Source organism: Nerophis lumbriciformis, linkage group LG27, assembly GCF_033978685.3.
Source record: "Nerophis lumbriciformis linkage group LG27, RoL_Nlum_v2.1, whole genome shotgun sequence".
NCBI classification, from domain to species: Eukaryota; Metazoa; Chordata; class Actinopteri; order Syngnathiformes; family Syngnathidae; genus Nerophis; species Nerophis lumbriciformis.
In genome coordinates, this window is record NC_084574.2 from 12,907,501 (window position 1) to 12,928,430 (window position 20,930).

Genomic DNA, 20,930 nt, shown 5'->3' on the forward strand with positions numbered 1-20,930 from the left:
AGTCATGCCTCTCACTTGCAGGGGCGCCGAAAAGGGGGGGGTAAAGGAGACGGATTCTAGGGGCCCATGATGGAGGGAGGCCCAGAGAGGCCCCAAATAATGATGAAATTATAATACAGAAAAAATAATGACACTGTGTTGGGGGCCCTGTAAAGATTCTTTTCATGGGGCCCAAAATCCCTAGCGGCGCCCCTGCTCACTTGGATAGTAGAAGTGGGAGAACCTCTAGTAAAGTTAAAGTACTAATGATTGTCACACACACACTAGGTGTGGGGAAAATTTGTCCTCTGCATTTGACCCATCTCCTGGGAGATGAGGGGAGCAGTGGGCAGCAGCGGTGCCACGCCCGGGAATCATTTTTGGTGATTTAACCCCCAATTCCCACCCTTGATGCTGAGTGTCAAGCAGGGAGTTAATGAGTCCCATTTTTATAGTCTTTGGTATGACTCGGCCGGGGTTTGAACTCACAACCTAGCGATCTCAAGGCGGACACTCTATTTACTGTACAACGTCTACTATAAGCTGAGAAGTTGACAACTAACTCAGATCCAAAGTTAGTTTCTGAATTTCCCCTCGGGGATTAATAAAGTATTTCTGATTCTGACATTGCAAGGAAGACACAACAATATGCTCCTTTGCTCCCACTTTTTTTTTTTTTTACTTGGGGAGTGAGGATTATGATGATCATCAAATTAGTCTAGTGCTGAAAGATATAAACATCCCATCCGTCTGCATCCTAGTGATAGTGGACATTGTTTGGAAAGTGATTGTTTTATTATGTTCGTAGTTTGTATTTCCTGTTTAGCACTTAATCAATCAATCAATGACCGTTTATTTATATAGCCCTTTATCACAAGTGTCTAAAAGGGCTTCACAAAACAACTTTCCCTGATCCAAACCCACATCCGATATACACATTCTGTACATATACAAGTACATATGCATACTTACACTCATGCACATAATCACGTTTCATCAAACATATATTAACGTTGTTGCCCTAGGGTAAACTGGGTGTAACACATGGCACACTGACAAAGCTTAACCTATTGTTACTATAACAATCTACAAGGTTAATGTAGGTTGCTTCTCTTTCTCCCCCTCCATTTTTCTGCATTCTTTCGTATCTCAAGTTATCATTACGTATATGTATTGTTGCATTTGAACAACTGTATTGTTAATAAAAGTAAATAATTGGTATTGTTCATTATCAATAGCGCTATTTCTATTGGTATTTGTATTGATCCATTTGTAGTGTAATAATGCTCATTGTCATTTCTGTATTATTTTTTATTTATTTTTTATTTTTTTTTCGCTAACTGCTTATTTGCTATTACTTTTACCATCATATTTGTACATGTCGTATTTGCTGATGTTGCTCTGTTGTTGTTTGCTGTTGTTGTTTTTGTCTCTCTGTCTAATCCCCCTAAAAAATTTTTTTTTTTTTTAAATAAAATAAATAAATAAATTAAAAAAAAAAAAAACCCCACATCCGAGCAAGGACAAACGCAAAAGAAGAAACCTTGAGAAGGTTCGGCAGATGAAGGGACTCTCCCTCCAGAGTGATCGGCTGCAATGGATGTCGAGTGGGTATAATTATTGAATTGGTAAATTAATAGAAAATGTGGGAGTCCAGTCCATCTGGAATCCACCTAATACTGCTACATGATTCTTAGTGTTTCACTATAGCTGGATCGGCCTAGCACTCAGCTTCTAAAACGTGTACTTCATCTTCTGAATATTCAGGCTCCAAAAGAGAAGGTTCTGGATCATCATTTGTCCTCAAGTAGTCATTATTGGCTCTCACAAAGTCTGCCATAATTAGTAGTTGTTGTTGAAGGAAATCAATGCGCCCAAAAATTATTGTTTTTGGTAATGCTTAAAATAGCCAAAATAGTGTAAATACTACATGTTATAATGAATGAGCCTGTTAGTACATTACATATATACTTACAGCATGCATATAAAATATTGACGGTGGTTTTTGGATGTTTTTGAGAGGGCTGTATAGGTGGAAGACATCGAATCCCCATTACCTGCGTTGTTTTCCACCAGTGTTGATCTACTATTTAGAATGGAGAGAAAAGAGAAAGACATGTATTATTGTCACACAAGTATTGTGAAGGATAGGCAACATTTTAAAAATAGTGCAGTTCCTCTATAAAAGATCCCACCGCTCCTCCACTGTTGTTACTAATCCTAAATTAATTATGTTGTATGCATTTTTCTTATACATTCATAATTCCGCTGTTTTTGTTCCATCCTCATACTGTGCTGGCTCTAATGTGTCCACTACATGTATGTAGGCAGGTCATATGGGTGTGATTAGATAACAGATGCTTTACTGCCCCCCCCCAGGCCCCCGCCCCTATCTTGTTTTAAGGGCAATTGAGTGGCCTTATTGCGTACTTAACTGCTGTAGAGCAGTGTTTGACCTACAAATAATCACTGGCCATTATCATTGGGCGCAGTTAGTGTAGAACCATTAATAGGGCGGCCTTTTGTCTCATATTGATGTTGTTTTAAGTGATGTTTACTTCCATTTCTTATGTCACCATGAGCTTTGCTGTTTTGTTACGGGCAAATAAATAATAGGGCAAAATCCCACAACATTTTACAGAGGGATCTGTGGTAGAGCCTGTTACGACTTGTCATACCAGGTCATATCACGTTTTGTGTTTGTTTTCTTAGTTTGGTGTTGATTTTCTGTTTCAGCGCCTCCTTGGTTGCCATGGCCGCTGATTTCCTGCACCTGGCTCTGTTTAGTGGTCGGGACGCTCACCTGCTCCTGATCACTAATCAGAGAGCTATTCATACCTACCTTGCCTTTCGCGACTCGCAACAGTTGCGTTTGGCTTTTGTGTTCCACCCGGCTAGCTGGTTTGAACAGAATTGGTTACAAAGGGAGTCCAACCCTCACTGGAAACGGTTCAGACTTATTGCCAGCTCTGACACCGATCATACAGAGAGCTTACTGCCACAATCAGACAGCCAGATACCCCATACTCTGCGCACTTCCCGAGGGACATGGTCAAATGGCTTCTCCAAGTCCACAAAGCACATGTAGACTGGTTGGGCACACTCCCATGAACGCTCAAGGACCCTGACGAGAGTATAGAGCTGGTCATTAGTTCCACAACCGGTTCCCCTTCTTAAAGAGAGGAACTACCACCCCAGTCTCCCAATCCAGAGGTACCGACTCCGATATCCACGCAATGTTGGAGAGTCTTGTCAACCAAGACAGATCCACAGCATCCAGAGCCTTAAGGAACTCCGGGCAAATCACATCCAACCCCGGGGCCAAGCCACTAAGGAGCTTCTTAACTACGTTGCCAAACCTCAGCCCGAGAAATAGGATAGCCCCCCACAGATTCCGCCGGCACTGCTTGCTCATAGGAAAATGTGTAGGTGGGATTGAGGAGGTCTTCTAAGTATTCCCTTCACCGATCTACAACATCCTGACTCGAGATCAGCAGCACACCATCCCCACCATACACGGTGTTGTCAGTGCATTGCTTCCCCCCCTGAGGCGGCGGATGGTGGTCTAGAATCGCTTCGTAGCCGTCCTGAAGTCGTTCTTCATGGCTTCCACAAACTATTCACATGTCCGAGTTTTTGCCTCTGCGACCGCCAAAGCCGTGTGCCCTTTGGCCTGTCAGTACGCGGGCGCTGCCTTCGGGGTCGCATTAGCCAAAAGGACCTGATTGGGCTCTTTCTTCAACTTGACGGCATCCCGTGTCCACCAGCAGGTTGTGGAATTACCACTACGACATGCACCAACCACCTTGCGGCCACAGCTCCGATTGGCCACCTCAACAATGGAGTCCACTCGGACTCAATGTCCACCGCCTTCCTCGTGACATGTTCAAAGTTCTTCCGGAGGTGGGAATTGAAACTCTCTGACGGGAGACTCGGCTAGACGTTCCCAGTGGACCCTCGCAATGCGTTTGGGTCTGATCGGCATCCTACCCCATCATCGGACCCAACTCACCACCAGGTGGTGATCGGTAGTAAGCTCCGTCCCTCTCTTCACCCGAATGTCTAAAACAGACAGCGTTTTTATTAAGATTTATGCAAGTAAATCTTCACTTTACCTACACAAGCGCATCCTTCTGCATCTTGGGAACACAACCACCGCAAACATTCAACCCGTTTGCAACAGAACCCAAATGATGTAAATGAGGGTCTGATCAAAGCGGTGATACAGGAATGTGTTTTATAGCAATGAAGCCCACAATCATAACAATGCCAACTCTCTGTTTACATTCTTTGTTTGGCAATGCAACATCCTGCATCCTATTGACTGACATTTTATTTGTCTTTAGTCATACTTGCCAACCCTCCCGGATTTTCCGGGAGACTCCCGAAATTCAGCGCCTCTCCCGAAAACCTCCGGGACAAATTTTCTCCCGAAAATCTCCCGTAATTCAGGTTTCCCACAAAATAAACAGCGTACCTGCCCAATCACGTTATAACTGTAGAATGATAGAGGGCGAGTTCTTGGTTTCTTATGTGGGTTTATTGTTAGGCAGTTTCATTAACGTCCTCCCAGACCCAACGTGGCAACAACACACAACAACAGCAGTCACGTCTACCGTAAAGCAGTTTGTCTGCCATAAACAGCAATGTTGTGACACTCTTAAACAGGACAATACTGCCATCTAGTGCATTTGATGAAAGCACTTTTGTGCGTGCCACACAGCAATGCATCATCAGCATGGTTAGAAAAATAGTGACAGAATAGAACAAGGATGGACAATTCAACCCTTAACTAACAATGAGTAGATGAGTGGTATATGTGTAAATAAATGAACACTGAAATTCAAGTATTTATTTTATATATATATATATATTAAAAGACATATATTTATAGCTAGAATTCACTGAAAGTCAAGTATTTCTTGTATATATATATATATATATATATATAATATGAAATACTTGACTTAGTGAATTCTAGCTGTAAATATATATATATCCCCCCCCCCCCCCCCCCCCCCCCCCCCCCCCCCCCCCCCCCCCCACCTCCCGAAATCGGTGGTCTCAAGGTTGGCAAGTATGTCTTTAGTATGATTAAATATGTCCATTTTTTTAGAAGTTTTGGGGGGTCTTGTGCGTCTATGATATCACAACTGTCAAGTGTGTCAATAATTCAGCTGTATGGTTTTACGTCTCGGCTGCTGCAGTGACGACTTGCTGCTAGGGGGAACAATCCAGTGTGTCCGCAGCTCTTTTCTGTCACGCTTCAGCGTTCATATTTGACAGTTTAGCTGTTTCTACTTGGACTTACACACAGATCATTGGCTGTGGAACTCAAATGAAGAGAGCTTTCCGTTTGTAGTGTGCAAAAAGCACTTGCTGCGCAGTTCCAATCCCTCACGCCAGAGAGATATACTTCTGCTTCTGCCAAAAACTCGCCACACCTTTAATCTTAACCCACATAAAACTCTTGCATATTCTAGCATTTTTAGTGGAATTTACTGCAATATATTCAGTTAAGATCATAATGGCCCTTGGTCTAAATCAGTGGTTCTTAACTGGAGGTACCGAACCCCACCAGTTTGATACGCTGAACCCTTCTTTAGTGACAAATAAAATGTTGGTTTTTTTCAAATTCAAGACAAAGTTATATGTTTTTGGTAACACTTTAGTATGGGGAACATATTCTAAGTAACAAATACTTAATTTAGAGTTATTTGGTTAGGGTTAGGGTTAGAAGGTTAATGTTATAATAAGGCCATGCCGAATAAGGCATTAATAAGTACTTAATAATGACTAGTTAAGAGCCAATATGTTACTAATTTGCATGTTAATAAGCAACTAATTAATGGTGAATATGTTCCCCATACTAAAGTGTTACCATGTTTTTTTACTGGTGCACAAAATGAACCGTGCATGAACATCACCTTGTTCAAAGAACAAAACCAACACAGTGCATAAACTCACAACAAATTACACACCTGCAAATCAGTGTGACTTCTGCTGTTTCCGTATCCGTAATAGAAGTTTTTATTTACACGATGAGTCGGGTGTGAGCCCGACTCACCAAACCCCTAGGGTTCGATCGAACCCAAGCTAAGAACCACTGGTCTAAATTATTGGAATAACAGCTTGATGTATGGTTTTGTCTACTTTAACTTTATTTACTGTTTTTTATATCCTCAAATAAGATTTAAAGCTTGTTTTTTTTGCCTCTCTTTTCAGGGGAAGAGAAAGGTCGGTGTTTTACCATTGAATATGTGATGCCCACTAAAGTCCAGATGACTTCTGAGTCTACTGTTAGTGTCCTGAGTAAGTAAGTCAGGTCTGTTCACTTAGTAGCAGGCGGGGCTGCACTTTAAAGACCTTTGTAGTTCATGAGGAGCAAATTCTGTGTCCCGCATGGGCAAAGGCCAGTCTGGTCAAATTCCTTTGGCATGTAAACAATTCTAAAGTACCATTTCGCCCTATAGATTTAAAAAAAGGATAGGTTAATCCCCGGAGAATGAATGCAGCACATGTGCACACAAACAAGCTGTAAGACTTCAGAGTGATGCTTTCAGGAGAACCACTCTATGTCCCTATATGTTCTTCACAGATCAAAGCAGCAGGCCTTCTACATGATGACATCATAGCTATTAGGGGTGTGGCAAAAAAATCGATTCGAGTTCAAATCGCCATGCTCACGTTATACGATTCAGTATCGATTCTCATTTTTCAAAAATCGATTTTATATATATTTTTAATTATTTTTATTTTTTTTATTTTTTTTTATTAATCAATCCAGCAAAACAATACACAGCAATACCATAACAATGCAATCCAATTCCAAAAGCAAACCCGACCCAGCAACGCTCAGAACTGCAATAAACAGAGCAATTGAGAGGAGACACAAACACGACACAGAACAAACCAAAAGTAGTGAAACAAAAATGAATATTATCAACAACAGTATCAATATTTGTAACAATTTCAACATAGCAGTGATTAAAAATCCCTCATTGACACTTTTATTAGACATTTATGAAAAAAATAAATAAATACAAATAAAAATGAACAATAGTGTCACAGTGGCTTACACTTAATAATAATAATAATAATAACTGGGATTTATAAGTACCCAAAGTCGCTTTACATGTAGATTGCATTGCATCTCCTAAGCTTGACAACACACTGTGTCCAATATTTTCACAAAGATAAAATAAGTCATATTTTCGGTTCATTTAATAGTTAAAACAAATGTACATTATTGCAATCAGTTGATAAAACATTGTCCTTTACAATTATAAAAGCTTTTTACAAAAATCTACTTCTCTGCTTGCATGTCAGCAGACTGGGGTAGATCCTGCTAAAATCCTATGTATTGAATGAATAGAGAATCCTTTTGAATCGGGAAAATATCGTTTTTGAATCGAGATTCGCGTTGAATCGAAAAAAACGATTTATAATCGAATCGTGACCCCAAGAATCGATATTGAATCGAATCGTGGGACCCTAATAGCTACACTTGGCAACAGTGTAGCTGTTGCCAAATATAAAAAAATCCCAACGCAGATAACAAAATCTAATTATTATTTTTTTGTGAAGCTAAGTCCTTATGCCAGGTGTAAACTGCACAGTAGAGGGTATCTCAAACTAAAGACAATTTCTGAGTCGTAGCTCAAAACCGGTGGTCAAATACGTTCACAGTATGACAGACAGAGAGCCACAACAGTACCATATTACATACCTGCCAACTACTCCGGTTTTCCCGTAATTAGTACGGTTTTCATCAACCTATTCCGGGTTACGGTTGCAGTGATAAAAAATACGGTTTTTCATTAATTTAAAAAAAAAAAGGGTGAAAACTACGCGAATTGCACCAAGATTTTTCGATCAGACACGGAGGAATTAGCGATGTAAAAGACCACGTTGGGACAAAAAAACACAAGTCTAATGCCGTTGCTAGCGATACAAGTGGAAAACTTTCAACGTTTTTCGTCGCCCAAACAGATTCTTTGGATGTGATAAATGCCGAAGTTTTATTTACGGAGGCAATAATTGAGCATGGACTTCCAATCGCACTGGCTGATCACATGGGACAGTTACATGTTTGTAATGCAACCTTTAAAAATCATTACGCGGTGATCGCGGTCCCAAAAATAAACTTTTCTTGCATGATAATGTCCAGAAAAACTCACTTTATATTACTATAGAGTCCTTTTAACGAATGAGTTTGATGGTTTATCACAAACCTTAAATGAAAGAAGTCCTTTGTTCTCCTGCACCATGCATGCGCTTTGGCCTTGCTTCGTGTTCGGTGCGCAATCCTGTCGGCTGTATTTCACAGCACGTCTTTGACAACTTCAAGTGGCATAAAACATTTAAAACAAAGGGGTTATAGGAACAATCACTTTCAGTGTTTTATGCCACTTCAAGTTGTCAAAGACGGTATGCTGGTGCCCGACTGCCACAAGTGGAACAAACATTTGAAACAAAGGGGTTATAGGAACAATCACTTTCAGTGTTTTATGCCACTTCAAGTAAACTTATCATAAAGTTACCATATCATTTTTGCAGTATGATCAATCTGATAGAATAAATTTGGATTTTAGCCACAAAAAGGTAATGACACCAATGTTATCTATTGGAATTGTTTACTACTGTTAAAAGTGTTTATACTATTTATGCTTTCAAGTCCAAGTTGAAGAAATCTTGTTAAATGTTGACAGCATAACTACCAAAATACAGAAGTATGTCCTTAATATTTTTGCAGTGCTATTTCTGTTGAAAAGTTAAAATGATTACATTAGAGATGTGATGTGCCACTTTTCAAGTGTCTGATGGCTTAAATTAATTTTCATTAATCTTTCATATTTTGAATTCTTTTGAAAGGCTTACAAAAAAACTACATTTGAATTGTAATTCCATGCTATTGACAGGACTATTAATTTTAATGAAGTTAGCTTACCATGTTTACAGTATGATAATTGTGATAGAAATGTGAATTTTAGGCACAGAATATTTTTTACAATTGAACAAGGCAGTAGATTATACAAGCTTGGACAGAAAGTTAATAATGACACCATTTTTTTTTAATGGAATTGTTTAGTACTGTTTTACCATTTGTTTACTGTAAAAAGTGTTTATACTGTTTATACTTTCAATTAACAAATTGAAGTCTTGTGAAAGGTTGACAGGATAACTGGCATTAACTGTCAAAATAATTTCAAACTATTGAAGTTAGCTTACAGAATAAACATGTCAATCAACCCATATGATTTTTGCTGTAATATTTTTGTTTTGAAAAGTCACTGTGACTGATAGAAAAGTGATGGTTTTAGCAACATTTTAACCTGTCTGAATGCTAATAATCATTTTGCGTCGGTGGGCGGAGCCTGAACCCCCCACCAGGACTTTGTCCTGGACCTACCGGGGCCTGCGGCCCCTGGACCCTGGCTACTAGGTTTTTCTGATTTCAAAAGTTGGCAGGTATGATATTATAATATATCATGAATATCATAATTTCTGGAATATAAGGTATATAAGCCGCTCCCACTAAATTTCAGAAGAAAAAATTATTTTTCCATATATTAGCCGCACCGGCCTATAAACTGCAGATATTTACGTTGTGAAATTAGTTATTTACACAGAAAGATTTTGGGAATGAATATTTACATACCTTAATTTTTTCCAAAGGGTGTCAGTAAAACTGCTGATGAAACAAAACAGAAGTCATCGTCATGGACCCACTAGCTGCGGAAGCCAGCTGTGCAATCAGCTAAACAGACTCGCTAACTCCACAGTGACATCCTGGTGAATTTACTGAGAAATTTGTGAAATGGAACAAATGCCATTTTAATTTAATAATACTAACACAGACACTCGTAAACGTCTTAGCATATTAGCTAATGCTAACGACACCAGCTGCTTTACATTACGATAGCACGTACAAATATGGATGAAAACTCTCCTACAGACATCACACATCATACTTGCCAACCCTCCCGGATTTTTCAGGAGACTCCCGAAATTCAGCGCCTCTCCCGAAAACCTCCAGGGACAAATTTTCTCCCGAAATTCAGGCGGACTCAGGTCCATGAGGACCTGAGTCCATGAGGACCTGAGTCCGCTAACCCACAATATAAACAGCATACCTGCCCAATCACGTTATAACTGTAGAATGATGGAGGGCGAGTTCTTGGTTTCTTATGTGGGTTTATTGTTGGGCAGTTTCATTAATGTCCTCCCAGCGCGGCAACAACACACAACAACAGAAGTCACGTTTTTGTATACCGTAAAGCAGTTGGTCTGCCGTAAACAGCAATGTTGTGACACTCTTAAACAGGACAATACTGCCATCTAGTGCATTTGATGAAAGCCCTTTTGTGCGTGCCACACAGCAATGCATCATCAGAGGGTGTTCAGCATGGTTCGAAAAATAGTGACAGAGAATAGAACAAGGATGGACAATTCAACCCTTAACTCAACAATGAGTAAATGAGTGTTATGTGTGTGTATATGTGTAAATAAATGAACACTGAAATCCAAGTATTTATTTTATTATATATATATATATATATAATAAAATAAATACGTATATATGTACGTATATATATATATATATATAATAAAATAAATATATATATATATACACATATATATATATATATATATATATATATATATATATATATAGCTAGAATTCACTGAACGTCAAGTATTTCTTATATATATGAAATACTTGTATTTCTTATATATATATATATATATATATATATATATATATATATATATATATATATATATGAAATACTTGACTTGGTGAATTCTAGCTGTAAATATACTCCTCCCCTTTTAGCCACGCCCCCAACCACGCCCCCGTCCCACCCCGACCACGCCCACCCCCTCCCCCCACCTCCCGAAATCGGAGGTCTCAAGGTTGGCAAGTATGTCACACATGAGACGGTTTAGTAAGTCAGAATGGTTTTAGTTAGATTTATAAAACTTACAAACGTTGCTTGGATGAATGAAGACTCCATATGAGTAGAATTGCTATGGACGTCTAGAAGACAGAACGGCACTTGAAGAAAGGACAAAACAAATCATTAAACGCGATTAATTACAATCAACATCCAAAAGTGAATAATCCGATTTGTAAAATAAATGTTTGTCAGCACTACTTTCAACACAACGGGACAGAATATGTCTGTTTGGGGTGTTATGCAAGCAAGTAGTTACCTGTGAATAATCATGATTAATCAAATTGCAAAAGTGAGAGTAATCGGATTTTTTAAAATTGTTTGACAGCACTGCTTTCAACACAACAGGACATAATAAGTATGTCTTGGGGTTAATGCTATCAAATAATTAACTGCAATTAATCATGACTAATCAAAATGACAAAGTGTGCTTAATCGGATTTTAAAACTAATGCTTGACAACACCGCTTTCAACGCAACAGGACAGAATAAGTGAGTCTCGGGTGTTATGCAAGCATGCACTTAATTGTGATTAACCATGACTAATCAAAATTCAAAAAGGTGACTACTGTATTTTTCGGACTATAAGTCGCTCCGGAGTATAAGTCGCACCGGCCGAAAATGCATAACAAAGAAGGAAAAAAACATATATAAGTCGCACTGGAGTATAAGTCGCATTTTTTGGGGAAATGTATTTGATAAAACCCAACACCAAGAATAGACATTTGAAAGGCAATTTAAAACAAATAACGAATAGTGAACAACAGGCTGAATAAGTGTACGTTATATGAGGCATAAATAACCAACTGAGAACGTGCCTGGTATGTTAACTTAAGAGTCATTCAAATAACTATAACATATAGAACATGCTATACGTTTACCAAACAATCTGTCACTCCTAATCGCTAAATCCCATAAAATCTTATACGTCTAGTCTCTTACGTGAATGAGCTAAATAATATTATTTGATATTTTACAGTAATGTGTTAATCATTTCACGCATAAGTCGCTCCTGAGTATAAGTCGCACCGCCGGCCAAATTATGAAAAAAACTGCGACTTATAGTCCGAAAAATACGGTAATCAAATTGCAAAAGTGAAAGTAATCAGATTTTTTTTTTAATTGTTTGACAGCACTGCTATCAACACAACAGGACATACTAAGTATGTCTTGGGGTTAATGCTATCGAATAATTAACTGCAATAAATCATGACTAACCAAAATGACAAAGTGTGCTTAATCAGATTTAAAAAGTAATTGTGTGACAGCACTACTTTCAACACTACAGGACAGACAGAGTGAGTCCTGGGTGTTAAACTTTACACTTTCACACAGGTGTCATTCCACAGACAAAGTACAGGCTGCTGTCCAAATCTGAAAAAATTGGTTTTTGTTTTTTTGTTTTTTATGGATTATTTTCTTCTTTTGTTGCAGAGATGATTCGCTCAGCCACACCTTTCCCTCTGGTCAGCCTCTTCTTCATGTTCATTGGTTTTGTCCTCAGCAACATCGGCCACATTCGACCTCATCGCACCATCCTGGCTTTTGTTTCGGGAATCTTCTTCATCCTGTCAGGTATTCTACTCACCTGGAGAGATCACATCTACAGTCAGGATTATTTGGTGTACATGCCTGAAGTGAAGTATCAAACATCACCTTTACTCAGTCAGCTAGGTTCCAGCTCCCCCGTGGCATTTGACTTTAACAGGGTAAGCGTGAGTATTGATTACGTGGACCAAGTTGAAAAACTTATTCGGGTGTTACCATTTAGTGGTCAATTGTACGGAATATGTACTGAACTGTGCAATCTACTAATAAAAGTCTCAATCAATCAATCAAGCGGTAGAAAGTAGATGGGTGGATGCCATGTCATGGTTTGTAACTCCCATGCTCAAAATGAAAGCAAATTATCGGGTTGCAATGAAAAAATGTGTCATTTTAACGCACAAGCCTTGCAATATTTGCAGAATCATGCAAGTGTTCTGCTTGAAACTGAATTACCGTAATTTCCGGACTATAAGCCGCACCTGACTATAAGCCGCACCAGCTAAATTTAGTGGAAAATACAGATTGCTCCATATATAAGCCGCACCCGACGATAAGCCGCAGGCGTTTTGATTTGTAATTACCGTAGTATATAGGGGTTCCTGCTACCACGGAGGGGATTGTCGGGACAGAGATGACTGGGAACGCAAAGCGTCCCATTTATTAACAATAAATCTTTCAATCATTCAATCAAACTTTCACATCTTTGACATGGCGAACAGCATTCGTGCATAGTACAAATAATACAACGGTGCAAAGTAATACAAAGTACTCGCCTGTAACACGGCAGTAAAAGTGCAGTCCCGCGGCCAGTCAGTCTTTAATCATTGTGTCATCGTCTTCCTCCTGCGTACTAAAACCACTGAAATCCTCTTCATCGGTGTCGGAGAAGAACAGGTCCAAAATGGCATCGTCAGCCACTCTCTCTCCTTTGTTCTCGCTCTCAAAACCTTCCTCTTCGTCAGTGGAATCAACGGCTCCGGCTTCGTCAGCCGTTACGCCGTCCTCTTCATCATCACGACGCAGCAGTCCAGCTTTTCGAAAGCCGTTGATGATCGTGGATTGATGTCAAGGGTACGTGCAGCAGCTCTATTTCCTTCTTTGACAGCCAGATCTATTGCCTTTAACTTAAAAGCAGCATCATATGCACTTCTCCGTTTGGTTTCCATATTGAGGGTGTTTGCATGAACACTTCCTTCGCGCAAACTGTCGCTGACGCTCTCCTACTCTTTGTTTTGCTTTCTCTCTTACCTGGCGCCGGATGTCTGCCTCGGTCTCGCGCATCCTCGGTAGTGCGCGCACCTGATGACCGGAAGCCGCACCGTCGTGTAAGCCGCAGGGACCAGAACGAGGGAAAAAAGTAGTGGCTTATAGTCCGGAAATTACGGTATATCAAGCACATGATGCATACGTACACACTTTATAGCGGAGCTCCATTTCAAAGCATGGTTTGATTATGGAATGTTTCCCTTTTAGTGCACGGACAACCTCTTAGGTTCATAAACCTTAAAGGGGTCACATGATAATTGTTTTCTACATTTAAAACACTTTCTTGTGGTCTACATAACATGTACCGCATTTTCTGGACCATAGGGTGCACCGGATTATAAGGCCTATGAGCGGGTCTATTCAGGTCTTTTTTCATACAAAAGGTGCACCGGTTTATAAGGCGCATTAAAGGAGTCATATTATGATTTTTTTTCTAAATCTAAAACACTACCTTGTGGTCTACATAACATGTAATGGTGGTTCTTTGGTCAACATGTTGCAAAGATGATGTTTTACAGATCATCTTCAAGTCGCTTTCTACATATGTATGCACCGTTTTTGTGGGTGGTCTTATTTACGTGGCTCACCTTCGGCAGCGTCTTCTCCCCGTCATCTTTGTTGTAGCGGTGTAGCGTGCAAGGATGGGGGTGGGAGAAGTGTCAAAAGATGGAGCTAACTGTTTTAATGACATTCAGACTTTACTTCAATCAATAACGGAGCAGCATCTCCTCATCCGTGGCTCACTAGTGCAACAATGTGTCCCATGAAAAACCGTCCAACTGGAACTCTCTAATAACTTAAGTTCAATCAATCAATCAATGTTTATTTATATAGCCCTAAATCACAAGTGTCTCAAAGGGCTGCACAAGCCACAACGACATCCTCGGTACAGAGCCCACATAAGGGCAAGTTCCGTGGGTGAATAATGTAAACCCACTACACTGGTGGTTTTTAGCACTTCCATAGCAAGATATGCTTGCTCAGTGGCCTAGTGGTTAGAGTGTCCGCCTTGAGATCGGTAGGTTGGGACTTCAAAGTCATACCAAAGACTATAAAAATGGGAGCCATTACCTCCCTGCTTGGCACTCAGCATCAAGAGTTGGAATTTGGGGTTAAATCACCAAAATGATTCCCAAGCGTGGCCACCGCTGCTGCTCACTGCTCCCCTCACCTCCCAGAGGGTGGAACAAGGGGATGGGTCAAATGCAGAGGGTAATTTCACCACACCTATTTTGTGTGTGAATGTCAGTGGTACTTTAACTTTAACTTTATATAAGTTAGAACTTCACACTACTTTATATTAGAAATGGCAACAGCAGAAGATAGAGACAAAGAAGAAGCTTATCGACTACGGCGTCGTCACGGACTACAGCGGCGGACTTGCGCAAATTTTCAGGACTTATGCAGATCTCAAATACACATCAGCAGGTACCAGAAGGTAAGGAAAGTTGGTTTTGCATAATATTGTGAAACAAAACGCCAGATGATACGTCCGCTAATGAGTGCCATTTTGCTGTCCTCATACACATACCATAATAATACTCGTACTTCTGACTACGGTAGCTGTAATGGGCCGACAATCCATCAAGCGGTGCGGCTTCAAAGTCGTAATAAAACATTTTGACAGAGTTTTGAGCACCGTGTGTTTTTTCTTTATTTTCAATGGAACATTTAGTGAAGTGAAGTGAATTACATTTATATAGCGCTTTTTCTCAAGTGACTCAAAGCTCTTTACATTGTGAAACCCAATATCTAAGTGACATTTAAACCAGTGTGGGTGGTACTGGGAGCAGTTGGGTAAAGTGTCTTGCCCAAGGACACAACGGCAGCGACTAGGATGGCGGAAGCGGGGATCGAACCTGGAACCCTCAAGTTGCTGGCACAGCCGCTCTACCAACCGAGCTATACCGTCCCGATTTTAAGTTTAAAGTTTTGGTGTTGTTTACTGGCGTCATATTGCAGTCCGTCCTTATCTCTTATGTGTGACTGCCATCTACTGGTCACACTTATCATTACACCATGTACCAAATAAAATTGCTTTGAGGTCAGTAAGCACAACCAGAATGATTCCGTACTTTAGGCGCACCTGGTTATAAAGGCGCATCGTCGATTTTTGAGAAAATGAAAGGATTTTAAGTGCGCCTTATAGTTCGAAAAATACGGTAATGGTGGTTATTTGGTCCAAATGTTGCATAGATTATGTTTTACAGACCGTCTTCAAGTCGCTTTCTGACCGTCTCTTCGGGATGCACCAATTTTGTGGTCGGTCTTATTTTTTTACGTGCCTCCACTTCGACAGCTTCGTCTCCCCGGCAGCCATGTTGTAGCTTTTAGTGCTTTCATATGGAGTCTACTGACAAAACGGCGCATCCTGAAGCGACTGTCAGAAAGCGGCTTGAAGATGATCTGTAAAACATCATCTATGCAACATGTTTGACCAAGAATACCACAAGGAAGGGTTTTAAATGTAGAAAAAAAAATCATAAAATGGTGTTAGTGAGACTAACTTGTTGCTTGTGTGCTGCCTGCAGGTCTCTCTCTGGTCGTCGGTCTCGTCTTGTACATCTCCAACATCAATGATGAAATGTTAAACAGGACCAAAAGCAACGAGGCCTACTTCAGCTACAAGTACGGCTGGTCCTTTGCCTTCGCTGCCATCTCCTTCCTCCTCACTGAGGTAAACATGAGCGTAAAAATGACATCAAAACTAACTGACGTGAATCAACTTACAGGCTTAATAGGTTCTGTGATGGAGCTCTGTGGAGGTTAATTTGTGTCTTTATTACAAAGCTTGTTTCGACACTGAATTTATGTAACTTAATCTTTTGCATTTTTAATTTTATGAACTGAATTTTTTTTTAGTTTTATTATCATTTCTTCGGTCAGTGGTCAACAAAATAAACAAACAGTTTTACATAAACAAACAGTTCATAAATTGAAAATGTTGCAGACCGAAAGGGTTTAGGCTGAAGTTGAACACTTATTGCGCCTAACCCTATAAACAAAGTCAAATACAAGATGAGCTTCCTAAAAATATGACATTTCTTTTGCACAGCATATTATAAATACACATTATACACAACATAAACACTGTTCAAGTATATTTTTGTGATGCACAATCCCATTCAAGATCAGACAAACATTACAGGGAAACAGAAAAAAAGATCGCTGACGGCGCCCATTACAAAAAAAAAGGTGAGAAAAAGGGGGTAAAAAAATATTCAGTCAAAGGCTGGACTCCAGGGAGGGGGTCCAGACTGAGGCCAAGGGAAAAAACCTCATAGCCATAGCACACATAAACAAGTTACCCTATTTTTCGGACTATAAGTCGCAGTTTTTTTCATAGTTTGGCCGGGGGTGCGACTTATTTATACTCAGGAGCGACTTATGTGTGAAATTATTAACACATTATCATAAAGTATCAAATAATATTATTTAGCTCATTCACGTAAGAGACTAGACGTATAAGATTTCATGGGATTTAGCGATTAGGAGTGACAGATTGTTTGGTAAACGTATAGCATGTTCTATATGTTATAGTTATTTGAATGACTCTTACCATAATATGTTACGTTAACATACCAGGCACCTTCTCAGTTGGTTATTTATGCCTCATATAACGTACACTTATTCAGCCTGTTGTTCACTATTCTTTATTTATTTTAAATTGCCTTTCAAATGTCTATTCTTGGTGTTGGCTTTTATCAAATACATTTCCCCCCCAAAATGCGACTTATATATGTTTTTTTCCTTCTTTATTATGCATTTTCGGCCGGTGCGACTTATACTCCGGAGCGACTTACAGTATACTCCGAAAAATACGGTACATAGAATCAACAAAACTTGCAACAGAGGGGAGGGAGTGGGAGCTACGGAGGCCGGCTGCTGCTGTATAAGCGCTAGTCAGCTGTCCATCGCCCCTAAGGGGTCCTTCACACCTGATAGCAGTGTTTGAAAAACTGCATTTGTAAAATTGGTTAAACTCTGTGCACGTTCTAATTGTGTTATAAACACATATCACTTCCTGGTCAGCTGCCTTTGCTAATATTCCGACTACTGTTCCAGACGGCGGGCGTGATGTCGGTGTACCTGTTCATGAAGCGCTACACGGCAGCGGAAATGTATCGGCCCCACCAAGGCTTCTACCGCCCTCGACTCAGCAACTGCTCCGACTACTCGGGCCAGTTCCTCCACCCGGACGCCTGGGCCGGGCGTGGCCGCAGCCCGTCCTCCATCTCCTCCGAGGCCTCCCTCCAGATGAACTCGTCCAACTACCCCGCCCTCCTCAAGTGTCCCGAGTACGAGCAGATGTCGTCGTCGCCGTGCTGAAACACAGGATGGAAAGGTGGTTTAGACATTGACGAGTCACTACTTCCACAATAGTAGAAATGAAGAAGTAGTCTTGAGCTAAGAGTAGGGATAGTCTTGCTAGTTCCACTTCAAACAAACATGTGTCCTAGGCACAGACTTAGACTTCCTTTTTATTGTCATTCAAATTTGAACTTTACAGTACAGATAAGAACACAATTTTGTTGCATTAGCCCACGGTAGTGCAGGATAAAAAAGCAATAAGGTGCAGATATAAATAAATAGATTGCTGTACAGATAAATATATTGCACTTTTTCATATGCATCCAGGTTTATGGATGGATGTTATGTTGTCTTTTTTATTCCAGCGAGTTAATCCATTTTGGGAGGAGTTGAGGGGATTGTTATGATGCGATCAAGAGTCTGACGGCCTGAGGGAAGAAGCTGTTACAGTTCTGCTTCGGAGGCTGCGGAACCTCTTTCTAGAGTCGGAACCTCTTTCTAGAGCAGGCATGTGATTTGACCACAATGAAAAAGACTGAAAAAATTTCCGGGGGTCTGGGGGACGAAGGGGGGCGACGTCCCCTGAAGCTCCTGGTTTTTCACCAATTTAACATGCTAAAATTAACAAAGACAGCACCATTTGAAGAAAATATTTTAGTGTTTAAAGACATGAAAACATCATTAATAGAACACACCTTGCTTCAAGTTGTTTCATATGTTTTTGGCGTTTCGCATGTACTTCCAAAGCCTTGAAACCTCGTGATCCATAGTCAATATTATCATGACACCACGTGCACAAAACCTTTCCGGGACGATCGATTTTCCGAATAAAATCACCGAACAAAGTCGTAACTTCCTTCTTCCCAACAGTATCAGTGATTTCCCTTTCCATCCAGTCCCATCGAAACTTATTTTTGACATGTTTATCAATTTCTTTTACTCGTAAAGTGTCCTTTCTCTCGAGAACCCACATCGTTTACATATGGAAAATGGCGGTAATAACCATTATGAATGATGACGTTATTAACGTCATCATTCAGATGTCCTGATTGGTCACAAGGAACATATCGACCAATCAACTACGGCGTAATATAAACTACGTCTCGAATCTTGATTTAGGGTCGGAAAAAAAACGGAAAAACGGGAGATAATTATTTTTTTTCCCCGAGATTAAAAAAGATGGAATTCCGACTTTAGACGGAAAAATCACATGCCTGTTCTAGAGTCCAGCAGTGAAAACAGTCCTTGGTGGGGGTGGGAGGAGTCTCTGCAGATTTTCTGAGCCCTGGTCAGGCAGCGGCTTTTTGCGATCTCCTAACGCCACATTCTAGGCCCAATACACAAGACTCCTGAACCCTAAACCCAAACATTGCCTCCCCACACACACACAGACTTGTGGCCTGATCTACTAAAGCAGGGGTCGGCAACCCAAAATGTTGAAAGAGCCATAATGGACCAAAAATACAAAAACAAATCTGTCTGGAGCCGCAAAAAATTAAAAGCCATATTACATAGTGTGTCATGGAATTAAGAGGACTTAAATGAAACTAAATGACCTCAAATATAGCTACAAATGAGGCATAATGATGCAATATGTACATATAGCTAGCCTAAATAGCATGTTAGCATCGATTAGCTTGCAGTCATGCAGTGACCAAATATGTCTGATTAGCACTCCACACAAGTCAATAACATCAACAAAACTCACCTTTCATGCACAACCTTAAAAGTTTGGTGGACAAAATGAGACAGAAAAAGAAGTGGCATAAAACACGTCCTAGAAAGTCGGAGAAAGTTATACATGTAAACAAACTACGGTGAGTTCAAGGACCACCAAAATTAGTAGGACAAAATGGCGCTCGCCAAATACTCGAATCAGTGAAGCATGTTTAATATAAACAGTGTGCTTGGTAACAATTAGGGAGATTTGTGTCATGTTTGTCCTCCTACAGAAACCATATTAAAACAAAAATAGATTTTTTTCCCCTCATCTTTTTCCATTTTTCATACATTTTTTGAAAAAGCTCCAGAGAGCCACTAGGGCGGCGCTAAAGAGCCGCATGCAGCTCTAGAGCCGCGGGTTGCCGACCCCTGTACTAAAAGGTGCAAACTTGATATCACACGTAAAGTTGATCTACAAAACTCGTCTGTCAAAGGGCACTTTTTTCCAATTTTGCCTATCGTTCACAATCATTATGAGAGACAAAACGATAGAATGCATACAACAAAAAAAAAATCCATCTTGTAAATAAATGTGAATAAAAGTCTGCTTATAACGGAGTCAATGGAGGGCCCTCTATTCCACCCATAAATCCCTCTAAAAAAGCGCCAACAATACCCCATTTACCTTCGTGACTTGAATATTGGCCAAGTATTAGCAATATTGTTATTATAAGCGCTAACACAAAAAAAAAATTTTTGCGGGGCTGTGACGAGAGGGAGCTAACAGCTTGTGCTGCTATGTTGACATCATAGCAGCACAACGTCAGTCTACCCCAGGGCAGCTGTGGCTATGAAAGTAGCTTACCACCACCAGGTGTGAATGATTGATGGGTTCTACATGTAAAGCGACTTTGGGTACTTAGAAAAGCGCTATATAAATCCCAGTTATTATTATTATTATAGGCTGGTGAGCTGCTTTCTCGCCTCGTAGCTGGTGAAAGTTTATTCTACAAACCCCAAGACAAAATACAATGATTTGCAAATCCTTTTCAACCTATACTCAATTGAATAGACTGCACAGACAAGATACTTAACGTTAGAACTGGAAATATTGCAAATATTAGCTCATTTGGAATTTAATGCCTGCAACATGTTTCAAAAAGGCTGGCACAAGTGGCAAAAAAGACTGAGAAAGTTGAGGAA

At 40.1% G+C, this 20,930-nt stretch overlaps 1 protein-coding gene and 1 long non-coding RNA gene across 3 annotated transcripts in view; one reads left to right on the top strand and one right to left on the bottom strand.

The window, feature by feature from the left end:
• LOC133570146 (voltage-dependent calcium channel gamma-5 subunit) overlaps positions 1–20,930 on the top strand; it is a 46,192-nt gene that overhangs the window by 22,614 nt on the left and 2,648 nt on the right. Inside the window, exons 3-6 of the mRNA XM_061922854.2 lie at positions 6,205–6,291; positions 12,375–12,515; positions 16,286–16,431; positions 17,820–18,099. Of these exons, the coding sequence (XP_061778838.1) occupies positions 6,205–6,291; positions 12,375–12,515; positions 16,286–16,431; positions 17,820–18,083 (638 nt within the window). The 3' untranslated portion in view covers positions 18,084–18,099. The remainder of the gene's footprint in view (positions 1–6,204; positions 6,292–12,374; positions 12,516–16,285; positions 16,432–17,819; positions 18,100–20,930) is intronic.
• The window catches only part of LOC133570149 (uncharacterized), a 165,528-nt gene continuing 155,666 nt past the window's right edge, over positions 11,069–20,930 (bottom strand). Inside the window, exons 3-4 of one of the 2 annotated variants that reach the window (XR_009810055.2) lie at positions 17,844–18,079; positions 11,069–12,528 (exon numbers count right to left, since the gene is read on the bottom strand). This is a non-coding gene — a long non-coding RNA (uncharacterized lncRNA). Of the gene's footprint in view, positions 12,529–17,843; positions 18,080–20,930 lie in introns of those variants that run through there. The other variant, XR_012051245.1, reaches the window with a different exon arrangement.